The 11,227-nt window shown below is 40.0% G+C and overlaps 4 protein-coding genes across 6 annotated transcripts; 2 read left to right on the forward strand and 2 right to left on the reverse strand.

The window, feature by feature from the left end:
• The first annotated feature begins 562 nt into the window (after positions 1-562).
• Positions 563-6,125, forward strand: LOC124348806 (tyrosine decarboxylase-like). Its single transcript, XM_046799079.1, has 13 exons — positions 563-985; positions 1,230-1,456; positions 1,765-1,878; positions 2,737-2,788; positions 2,862-2,932; positions 3,005-3,241; positions 3,313-3,584; positions 3,653-3,743; positions 3,819-3,992; positions 4,057-4,689; positions 5,482-5,693; positions 5,756-5,830; positions 5,901-6,125. The coding sequence occupies exons 2-13, from the start codon at positions 1,256-1,258 to the stop codon at positions 6,031-6,033; spliced, it is 2,265 nt and encodes a 754-aa protein (XP_046655035.1). The 5' UTR covers positions 563-985; positions 1,230-1,255; the 3' UTR covers positions 6,034-6,125.
• On the reverse strand, positions 6,069-7,488 carry LOC124349053 (uncharacterized oxidoreductase YtbE-like). Its single transcript, XM_046799549.1, has 6 exons — positions 7,373-7,488; positions 7,182-7,262; positions 7,010-7,117; positions 6,657-6,937; positions 6,358-6,568; positions 6,069-6,289 (listed from the first exon to the last, which is right to left on the reverse strand). The coding sequence occupies exons 1-6, from the start codon at positions 7,416-7,418 to the stop codon at positions 6,147-6,149; spliced, it is 870 nt and encodes a 289-aa protein (XP_046655505.1). The 5' UTR covers positions 7,419-7,488; the 3' UTR covers positions 6,069-6,146.
• Positions 7,489-7,545: 57 nt separating this feature from the next.
• LOC124349099 (translocon-associated protein subunit gamma-like) lies at positions 7,546-8,628 on the forward strand. 2 transcript variants are annotated; one of them, XM_046799611.1, is made up of 6 exons: positions 7,546-7,637; positions 7,704-7,859; positions 7,945-8,072; positions 8,133-8,224; positions 8,283-8,414; positions 8,483-8,628. In XM_046799611.1, exons 2-6 carry the CDS (start codon positions 7,730-7,732, stop codon positions 8,547-8,549), a joined length of 549 nt encoding a protein of 182 aa, XP_046655567.1. In that variant the 5' UTR covers positions 7,546-7,637; positions 7,704-7,729; the 3' UTR covers positions 8,550-8,628. The 2 variants fall into 2 exon arrangements, with proteins under 2 accessions (XP_046655567.1, XP_046655566.1); XM_046799610.1 differs by lacking the exon at positions 7,546-7,637 and having other exon boundaries at positions 7,644-7,859.
• A 1,348-nt stretch (positions 8,629-9,976) lies between these two features.
• Positions 9,977-11,206, reverse strand: LOC124349054 (putative uncharacterized protein DDB_G0290521). 2 transcript variants are annotated; one of them, XM_046799551.1, is made up of 3 exons: positions 11,046-11,206; positions 10,604-10,970; positions 9,977-10,315 (listed from the first exon to the last, which is right to left on the reverse strand). In XM_046799551.1, exons 1-3 carry the CDS (start codon positions 11,127-11,129, stop codon positions 10,194-10,196), a joined length of 573 nt encoding a protein of 190 aa, XP_046655507.1. In that variant the 5' UTR covers positions 11,130-11,206; the 3' UTR covers positions 9,977-10,193. The 2 variants fall into 2 exon arrangements, with proteins under 2 accessions (XP_046655507.1, XP_046655506.1); XM_046799550.1 differs by having other exon boundaries at positions 9,977-10,970.
• Between the last annotated feature and the right edge of the window lie 21 nt (positions 11,207-11,227).

The following is an 11,227-nucleotide window of genomic DNA, read 5'->3' on the forward strand; positions in this document are numbered from 1 at the left end:
ATTTTCCATAGGAGCCAAGGGAGAAGAAGGAGACAGTTTCGTTTAATGGCAGCAATTTAGTTAGGCCCAAGGACGTCAAGAAAAGAGGGGGATTAAACTTGACCTCTCCAATACTTGGGCACTTGTTGGGGTCTGTCGCCAATTTTCCGTCATTCATCTTGTTTGAAATTTCAAAGATTCATATCACCCGCTTTTTCTTCTTAGGTTATTGACTTTTCTGTTCCTCCTCGTTGTAAACAAAAATAATAGTGCTATACAAGTCCACATAGAATTTGAACTCTGCCGAACCAACTTCAAAATACCCAACGATGAAGAAAGCCAAAAAAATCCAAGATATTGGATAATGGAGAAAAAAAAATACCCCAGAGTTTTTGTAATCAACTATTTCGGGTGCATGCATTCACGGTACCCGGCGGATGTCGTTATGAACCGGCGATGACGTCAAACTCCATCCGACCAGTCCCAAAAAGGGGTAAATAAATGACAAAAAAAAGCGGATTATTATTTCACCCGATAACGTGTATGTGAGTGTATGTAACGCCGACTCCTCCTCCATCACACCCTCCTTATGCTGCTTTTTATTCACTTGGTTTTCAATCTTCTCTGGGTCCTATGTACACGTCTAACCGCATTTTTCTATTTCTTCCGCCCATGCCCCTCCTACTCCTAGTACCTTCTCTCCTTCTTTAGCTCCCCCCCGAATCGGCAGCGCCATTCCGAGGACGCTATAAAATGCCTTGATTCCTTCACTTAAGGGCCAGTAGACATCTAACGCCAATTGTCAGCTTTGGAGGATCTTTCTCTCTCCCTCTCACTTAAACACCATTTTTTCTCCCCGTCTATTGTTGTAACTCACTTCTGTTTAGCGTGAAATTTCGTCCAAAGGATCCAGGACTTCCAAGATATTCAGCCGTCAGTGACACTCGGTGATTCCAACGCCAGCAACACAGAATCAATTTCGATTTCAACTTTTTTTCAATTTCAAGTAAGTCTGCAATAACATGGCGATGATTTTAAGTGTTTTTACATCTCAATGGAGACGGATCAATGCATTCCAGCGGGACAATAATAGCCGGGCGTCGGGTGCCGATGTCAATTAAAAAAGAAAAGAAAAAGATCGGAACGCGGCTCTCGGCATTTCTTCATTTGTTGTCGTGCACAATAGAGCGATGAAAATGAGAGATGAACGTGTTGACTGATGGGAAAATTCTTGGATTCATTCACAAAAGGTCAATAATACGCCCAATAGCATAAAATGGACAGCACGGAATTCCGTCAACGCGGCCGAGAGATGGTCGATTACATTGCCGAGTATATGGAATCGGTGGGAGAAAGGCGCGTGACTCCCGACGTCGAGCCAGGTTACCTGCGCGACCTGATCCCGAAGAAAGCTCCCAACGACGGCGAAGGCTGGGCCGATATCATGTCGGACGTGGAAACCAAGATTATGCCCGGTGTAAGTGAAACTCTCTTTTTGATATGCTTTTTCGGCTGTTCTATTCAGCTTTTATTGGTGTAGATTTCATTATTGTCCATGCCATCATTATTGCGCGGATGATGCAACTGGAACGACAACAACAAATTGAACGAAACCAAATAATGAAAAAAACTTTCACTTCGTTCCGTGTTTTTTTGTTGTCGTTTCCCTTCATTTCTTTTTGGCCATATCGGCATTATTAGTCCTAGTGCCGCTAGTTATACATCAACACAGCAACGAAAATTGAAAACAAAAAAAAAAAAATTGCCAAAATTGTCTTCCAACAGGTGACCCACTGGCAGCACCCGCGGTTTCACGCTTACTTCCCCTCGGGCAACTCGTTCCCGTCCATTCTAGGCGACATGCTTTCTGACGGCATTGGAGCAATTGGTTTCTCCTGGGTAAGTGCCATTCACATTCAAAATTACCGCAATGTGTGTCGTTATGTAGATCATACTATAATCGATAAGTACTATTTCTCTTTCCTTCCAACGATACGCACAAGCCTCATTCCCGTCACTTTTTCACAGCCTCTCGATATTCACGGAACCAACCAAATTGCAATATGAAATTAAGGAAAAAATCGCTTTCAGTTGGAAAATGATGCAATAGTGAGAAGCTTTTACGACCTCACTACGCGAAATGAAATCGCCTTTTAAATTCTTTTGCTCCCTTTCAAACGTTTTCACCGTTGTTAATTTTTATTTTTTCAAGGCTTTTTTTCGTAAGCCAGTCCGCAAAGTGGAGCAAACTATCCGATATGTTAAGAAAAAAAAAAACGTGTGAATGCCTAGCCTCTTTCCAGCCTGATGGCGTTCCGTTTTCGTATCTCTGCCCCCTCAACTTGAAAAGCGTTAGTGGCTCTACTAGTGCGTGTTTTTTCGACTCACGGCCACAGTTAGATGAGACCTTTATAGAAAATAAAAGCAAAGCTAGACTTTTTCCTTCGTGAATGTTGCTGGCGAGGTAACCTGCGTCGGAACGCAGTCTACCTTGAATTGAACTGGCCAAGGACGTCAACAAAAAACGCAAAAGCAACTCGTCTACTGTATAATTGCTGTACCTTCTTATCCCAATGTTGTCGTCATTTCATTGCATCGTGAGATTCTTCACGAAAATAGCACCTTGGTATGATGTCAATTGAATTGCTTAATTTTTTTTATGCGGTCAAGGATGTCTCTGCTGCTCTATTATCTAAATAAGGAAAATAGAATTAGAATTGAATTTCCAAACTTAATGGATTTTAATGCAAATTTCAGGCTGCCAGCCCAGCCTGCACGGAACTGGAGACGATCGTCTTGGATTGGCTCGGTAGGTTTTACATTTTTCATGTCAAATTTTTGACTGATGAATTCAACTCTACCTTGAAAATCTTTCAAAACAGGCCAAATGATTAGTCTTCCGGCTGATTTTTTATCTTTCACCGAGAACAGCAGAGGTGGTGGCGTAATGCAGGTAATAACTTTTGCGCAATTTAAAAAAAAGAAAAAAAAAGAAGATGATGCATTTTGTTCATGTTTTATCCAGTCATCGGCTAGCGAGTGCGTGTTGGTCTGCCTGTTGGCCGCCCGTGCTCAGAAGATCAAGGAACTGAAAGCCCTGCACCCTTTTGTCGAGGAGGGCGTCCTTCTCTCCAAGTTGATCGCCTACTGTTCCAAGGAGGCTCATTCCTGCGTAGAGAAAGCAGCCATGATTGCTTTCACAAAGCTGCGCATCCTCGACCCTGATGCGGACTTGAGCCTTCGTGGAGCTACTCTGGCTCAGGTATAATTTGAACGTCACCGACGCCATTATAGATCCATCATGTGCAAATGTTTATTTTATTTTATTTGTAGGCCATGGAAGAGGATAGAGCTATGGGATTGGTGCCCTTCTTTGTGTCGGCCACTTTGGGAACTACTTCGTGCGTTTCTTTTGATAACTTGGCTGAAATCGGCCCTATTGCTAAAGAAGCCGGCACTTGGCTGCACGTTGACGCCGCATACGCCGGCAATGCAATGATCTGCCCGGAATTCCAATATCTGATGAAGGGTATTGAGCACGCCATGTCGTTCAACTGCAATCCCAACAAGTGGTTGCTCACCAACTTTGACTGCTCGACCATGTGGTGAGTTGCCGTTGGTGTTATTAGTCCCTTTCTGTTTTGGTCGAAATTAATTGATTTTCGTTGTATAGGGTTCGAGATCGCTTTAAGTTGACCCAAGCCATGGTCGTCGATCCGCTTTACTTGCAACATAGTCACTCCGACAAAGCTATTGATTACAGAGTAATAACACACCTTTCTTAAATCATTCGGCTGTTGGATGGTTTTTCATTTTTGGATTGTTTTTAATTATTTCAGCACTGGGGCATCCCGTTGAGCCGTCGCTTCCGCGCTCTCAAACTTTGGTTTGTCATCCGCAACTTTGGTGTGGCCGGTTTGCAAAATTACATTCGTGAGCACTGCCGCTTGGCCAAGTGTTTCGAAGCTCTGGTTAAAGAGGATGACCGTTTCGAAGTCAGCAACATTGTCCGGGTATGATCAGTTAAGCTCCTATAGGCATCGGCTGGTAACTAATCAATTATTTTCCCGGAATCAGATGGGACTGGTGTGCTTCCGCCTCAAGGGTAACAATAACAACGACCTGAACAAAAAGTTGCTGTCGAACATCAACGCTTCCGGCAAACTTCACATGGTGCCAGCTTCCGTTCACGGCAAATTTGTCATTCGCTTCTGCGTTTGCGCTCAGGATGCCAAGGACTCTGACATTGAATACGCGTGGGATGTCATCACCGACTTTGCCACTGAGCTGCTGGAGGCCGAGATCGTCAAGGAGAAATCCGGACTTCCACTGGATGTCTTGGAACACAGCAACGAGGAGGTTGGTCAAGTCGCGCACAAAGTGGAAATTTCGGAGCTGATGGACTTGATGGAACGCGTCCACTTGCCAATCCAAAAGCAAAACAGCATGGCCAGCATTGGAAGGCAAGGCAGTTTGGGCAATATTGGAAGGCAGCACAGCCTTGCCTCTATTGGAAGGCAGCAGAGCCTTGCCGCTATCGGAGAAGTTGGAACCAACAACCTTCCGGAATCTGGCGATCAAGAGACGGCTAACAAGCCCAAGCAGAGACCAAGCCTTGCCAAGAGGCTGAGCAAGCGTCAGTTCAGTTTCACCGACACGATCGAATTCGTCGGCATGGTCAACACCGCTCAAGACGAGAGCATGAACCCATGAACACATTAATAAGAACAATTTCTCAATAGCAATATCTCAACTATTCACAGTATATAAGGCTTTTCTTTCAATTAAGTTTTCGTGGAAAGAAACAACAACAAAACAGAAGCAGAACTAATATTTATCTCAACTATTAAATATGTGTACCGTCACGAAATCATTGGATGCGCAAGAGAAAGGCTTTTGCAGATGTTTCGGTGCGGTACACCGAGACTGTATTGAATGGATTGACGAGATGGAACGAAATCAGATATTTCTATGTAACATTGCGCAATTTTCCAGTATATATTTCATACTGTAATCGATATGATGCGCGGTTAACATTTTAAATTATGGGGGAAAATCGGGTCGGACAAAGTATTGTTATTTTTTTTTTAAATAGTTTTTCTGGTCTTTTTCTTTACGTTTACCCCACCGCCACATCAATTTATTTCATTTTTCTCTCTTGATTCCGGCCTACTTTTTTTTCCGTTTTGTGTGTACATTTTACTGTTTTTTTTTTCTTCTTTTGCTTCTTTCCCTTGATTTTCTTTTGTGTTTTTTTTTGGTTTCAGTCCTGGTTCTATTCCTTGAAAAATTCAATGAACATTTAAAAAAAAAAGAACGTTGTTTTTAGTTTATTTACCCACACACTCATCCCTGTTTCAGTTTTGCACCATCACCACGTAGAGCATATTTCAATCAAGAAGTAAATCTTTGACATTTCTCCCATGCAAGTTTCCAGTCACTGTAGTTCATGGCAGTGAGCTTTGGACTTTGGGTGTAAGTATCTGCTTATACTTCATCTAGATTTCAGGAAATCCAAGATTGGCCGCAGCTGCTAGAAGAAGGGAATTGCGCAGAAGTGAAGGAAACGACTTGGAGTACAAGCGTTCCTTCTTCGTCCGCATGGTTAGCGATCCCAAAATTTACAATCCGAAAATCGTGGCGAAGTCCTCCAACTTCTCGGAAGCTGATGACGAGTTAACAAGTGAAGAAACCATAGATCAAAAAGATACGCCGTAAGTCCTGTCAGCAGTGGGGCTATACAATCGTTCCTGACTCTTTTTTAACTCCATTTAAGGTCTTCGTGGATTAGCTGGCCATTGGGTCTACTTTTGCAGGGAGTCTTTGATGATCAATCGACCGCTAGACTTCGGTAATGAATATTGTATAAAATAACTAAACCCGTTCTATTAACACACTATACCTGTTGAAATGTCCAATAGTTTTCGCAACTGGGATACTAAACTGACTCTGAAACCACCCGGATCGAACCACCGTCGACAGAGATCCAAGTCTCCGCATCACGACATCGACTCTACGGGCTCTAGTCGCTCTCAATCCCCCGAAAAATACTAACAATAGAAAAAAGGAAAGAAATTCTTCTACACTTGTTGTTTAAACGTCGTAAATTTCCGTGTTCTATTCCCAAATGACAAATACAGCAAATCATAGAAAATAGTATAAGAATATTAGATAACGATGCTTGGGTCCCAAGCGTATTTGCATCGTGTATCTAAGGCATTCAATCTGCTAATATCCTTATCGTCCATGACAAAGTCCAGTTCCAGGTTTTCTTTGATGTGAATGGGGTCAAGTGATTTAGGTAAAACACCTAAAACAAAAGGAGGCACATATGAAGTAAATTTGAGAGAAAATTGTTATTATTATAAGAAATGTTACCTATTCCTTGCTGAGTTGCCCATCTTAAGAGTATCTGAGCAGGTGATTTCTTATAAATTTTGGCAACATCTTGCACCACTTCATCATTTAACAGTGGATTGCATTTGCCTTCAATTGTAGTCCCCAGAGATGAGTAGGCCTGATAATGAATTTTGTGCTGAATACAATATTCCACAAGTTCAGATTGGACATAGTGAGGATGGTGTTCAACCTATTCCACATTTTTAAAGACAGCAGTAAATAACTGAGCTAGAAGAAAGGCCAAGTTCTAAATAGTTTTGTCTATTATTAAGTGTTACCTGCAAGACATGTGGTAATGTTCGAGCATATGATTTCATCTCTTCTAGATGTTTCAAACAATAGTTTGATACCCCAATAGCCTTAATAAGTCCTTTGTCATAACAGTCCTCCAGTGCTCGCCAGCTCTCTTGTCTCATTTGGATGTTAACAACATTATCTACTTTCTTTCCTCCAGTCCCAGGCCAGTGAATCAAATACAAGTCCAAGTAGTCAGTCTTCAGAAATCCAAGGGACTTTTTAACTGATTCAATACATGGCTGGTATCCTTGATTTCGAGGAGCTAAGTTGATAAAAACATTGTTAATAAAACAATATATTAAAAAATATAGTAGAAGAATTCATATAATCTTACAAAGCTTAGATGTTAGAAAGAGATCAGTTCTTAATAAATTGCATTTTGGTAAAAGCTCTTCTAATGCTGATCCAATATCTTCTTCATTGTGATAAATTACAGCTGAATCTGCGTAATAGTGTGTACCTATCAAAGTTATTAAATACTTAAAGAATATGTCTAAAAACAGCACCTATTAATCTGTATCCCGCTTTCAATGCAACTTCAAGGCAATTTAAAATGGTTTCCCGTCCTTTGATTCTGAACGTACCAACTAAATAACATAGGAAAATTATCGTTATTTGGTAAAAAAAGCTTGTAAAAAATGTAAAAGATTTTTAGACGAAGGACAGCAGTTATGTCTCAACAATGAAATTTTTTTACATCCAATTAACGGCATGCAAATTCCGTTTCTTAAAGTGACAGCCATGCCTGCATAATAATAAATCGCGCGATGTTTGTTTACACTTGAACAAAAAGCGAGTTTCAAAAACAAAACAACAAGTGGAAATTGTATTTAGGGATAAACAGATATTCAATGTGTGTTGGCCAACCTGAGAATATCTACACGTCAAGATTAGTTTAAGCCTCAGCTGAAAGGTGGCGCGATTTTCAGCTTAGTTGTCACTCGTTTTTCGGCCTCTTCAGGGTATGCTTTAAACTGCCGACAGATTCTTCTTGCTGTCATACGGTTCATATATTTTTTTGCTTCTAGACTTTGGAAATTACAGCGCCGTGAAAATGACTCAAAAGCAAAAAGCCCTCTCCAAAGAAGAAGAAATTCTTTTACAAGATTTCAGCCGAAATGTTTCAACAAAATCGAACGCCTTGTTTTACGGCAATGCATTCATCGTTTCTGCTATTCCAATTTGTGAGTGAAACCTAACCAAAATTATCTTGTGTCTATTTCCTTCTACCAGATTATTTATTGTGCCTAATTCTGTATAAAATTGCAGGGTTGTTCTGGAGAATTCATTTTATGGACCTGCTGACTTCCTCCCCACTTTTTCTCATCATCACCTGTCTGAGCACCTATTTGGTTTCCTTTGCTTACAAGAAGACCAAATTTGTCTTGAAACACAAGGTATTTTTTAGTTTTACCGTTTCCCTGTGCTGAATTTTATGTAATGTTGAATGTAAATAGGTTGCTGTGAAGAGGGAGGATGCCATTAGTCGTGAAATCTCAAAAATGATTTCTGAAGATAAGAAGATGAACAAGAAAGAAAAGGATGAAAGGTAATAACTAAGTGTTAACATATATATTTCATCGCTAACTTTCGCTGATATTGTGTAGGGTTTTGTGGAAGAAGAATGAAGTTTCTGACTATGAAGCCACAACTTTCTCTATTTTCTACAACAACGCTGTTTTCCTTGCAGTTGTGATTGGATTAAGCTTCTTCATCCTGAAATCTTTTTCACCTTCTTTGTAAGTAGAAATATTTCCAACATGAATTTTATATTTCCATTTCTAATTAATGTATTTTTTTTTTACAGCAACTACATCCTGTCTGTAGGCCTCTCAAGTGGTCTTATTGCCCTGCTTTCCACTGGTACCAAGTAAAATAATCTGCCAAGAAAAAATGGCAAGTTGTATTTCCAAAAAAGCAAACAATGTATGAAATACAAATTATGTTACTTAATTTGATATGGTTTCATTACAAATAATTATTGCTCAATTGCATTTTTGAAAAATCAAAACCACAATTTATTTGCTGTTAGCCTAGTTTCAGAACAATCATAACATTTGTTCCTAATTGTAATATTTTTATATTTCAAATTAAAATTAATTGGTAGATTGAAAAATGTGTTAGGCATAATTTATAAAATCCTTAGTAAAAAGTTCTACATCACAATTTCGATGTTAAATCTTGATTTTTCGTAAGTGCATCTCATTTTTGGATAACTTAAAATTATTTAAAAATATATATACTCTTGCGCGAACGGCTTGCTTGGAGCGTTTGTAATGTAAAGGAGTTATTCCGAAATATGTCACATAATTTAAAATAAATGTAGATATTTTAACTAAAAATGCGTCGACGACAATTATGCCACATAATTCGTGAAAGTTTCTTGAGGGATGTCGATGCAGGCTAACTTAATTCAGTAACTTTCGTATCACCCGTAATACAATTAAAACGGCAAATTTTATTTGTCAACCAAATGAGTAAAATTGCCTCTAGAAGACTTAAATCTTAAAACGATGAGCCTTATTACAAAAAAAAGTGCGCCGATGCTGATTGTGCGTCGGGCAGAGAATTTAGTTTATTTTTCGGCCACTAGATGATGAAATGGTAGCCAGGTACGTTTAAAATCTTGGCGTTTGGTTGCCATCGTTACCCCGCTTTAGCTTATAGTTCATGCCTTCATGGCACTTAATGAAAATGTACGATTTATGTTGTCTTACATACAGTATTTCCTATTTGCAGCCATGAAAAGTAATAGCACAGGTAATAGGCAATAGGTGATTCTAGGGATTTCTTAAATTTACTAAATGTTATTTTAAATATCCCCTTGAGTCCTTGACCAAATAATCTGATCGTGTGGGCTGAAACTGCTGTCCATTTTGCCGAAATGTCGTCTTTTGTTACCTGTACGGGCTGGCAGCTGACTGTACGTCTCGTCCCAGAGTAATTAAAGTAATTTTGTTTTGTGTTTTGATAAATTTGTGTTAATAACTGTGTTAATGTGTTAATGTGATAGATTTTATTAGGTGATGTTCACTGAATCACGGAGGAGATCCCTTTGCTTGACTATTGAAGAATTTGAGAACACTGCAAAGTGTGAGCTTCATTGTACATTTCTACCTATCATGCTGGTGTTGGCTGATATTAAGCTGGGTCTACACTAGCAGTTTTTACAGACAAATTATGGTCGTAATTCGGTTTCAGCAGTGACCGTAATTGTTGAGACCGGATGAAATTATTGATCTGTTGATCAATTAAAGTTTTTTAGATTTTGTTGTTCAAATGATAATGTGGGATTACTTTCTTAAAACTTTTATTGAATCCTATTAAGCTGGCAAACATGAAATAGAATAGAGACGCATAATTATCGTTTGAACCCCAATCAACTATATGGACAAGAAAAATGATAAATGCTGACAAAATGAGTTGACACCAGCTTTGTTTGTAAAATCTGGTAAAATCAAACTTATTATTTCACAAACGGTCCTATTTACTATTTACCAATTGGTTGGCGCCAGAATTTATCTCGAACGTCCAAACTCCTTTTGTAGAAAACCTGATGGACCTATTTCCAATGCACTCCTATTTGTCTTTTTGGCAGTCCATAGAGCTTTCCATAACATTTCGCTGTTTTCCAGATCGTTGATTGGTACCACTGTTGATACCTCAGTTGATACCTCTGTTGATACCTCAGTTGATGCCTCAGTTGATGCCTCAGTTGATGCCTCAGTTGATGCCTCTGTTGATGCCTCTGTTGATACCTCAGTTGATGCCTCTGTTGATGCCTCTGTTGATGCCTCTGTTGATGCCTCTGTTGATGCCTCTGTTGATGCCTCTGTTGATGCCTCTGTTGATGCCTCTGTTGATACCTCAGTTGATGCCTCTGTTGATGCCTCTGTTGATGCCTCTGTCGATGCCTCTGTTGATGTGTCGGTGGGTGCATCGGTTGTCTCCGAGGTTGACGGGGAAGGGGTCGAGGTAGGAATTGAGGTTGGGGTTGGAGTTGGGGTTGGAGTTGGGGTCGGTGTTGGGGTTGGAGTTGGGGTCGGTGTTGGGGTAGGAGTTGAGGTTGGGGTTGGGGTTGGAGTTGGGGTTGGAGTTGGGGTTGGGGTTGGAGTTGGGGTAGGAGTTGGGGTTGCTGGTGTAGTTGTGGTTGTTGTGGCTGGCTCCTTGGTAGTGCTGGTTACATCAGTAGATGTTCCAGTAGATACTGTTGTGATCGGAGTTGTAGTAATTGTGGTCGGTTCTGTGGCAGCAGTTGTATTGTTAGATGTTACGACAATCGGCACAGTAATTACCTAACATAAAATAAAAAAGTAAAATAATAATTAAATTATTTTAAATATTTTAAAGTAATTATCTAAAAATATTACCGTAACGACAACGCCGACTGTGAGAACGCCCAAGAGAATTTTGGCCCATAATTCAAGACCTTTCAGCCAACTGATTAAACCCATGACGATGAATGAATTACTTGACTCGGAAAATAATTCGTGTGCTACCGACTTGCAGGCTTCAAATGCTACATTCGTTCAATTTTACAACCTCTTTATAG

This window comes from Daphnia pulicaria, chromosome 7, assembly GCF_021234035.1.
Source record: "Daphnia pulicaria isolate SC F1-1A chromosome 7, SC_F0-13Bv2, whole genome shotgun sequence".
NCBI lineage: Eukaryota > Metazoa > Arthropoda > Branchiopoda > Diplostraca > Daphniidae > Daphnia > Daphnia pulicaria.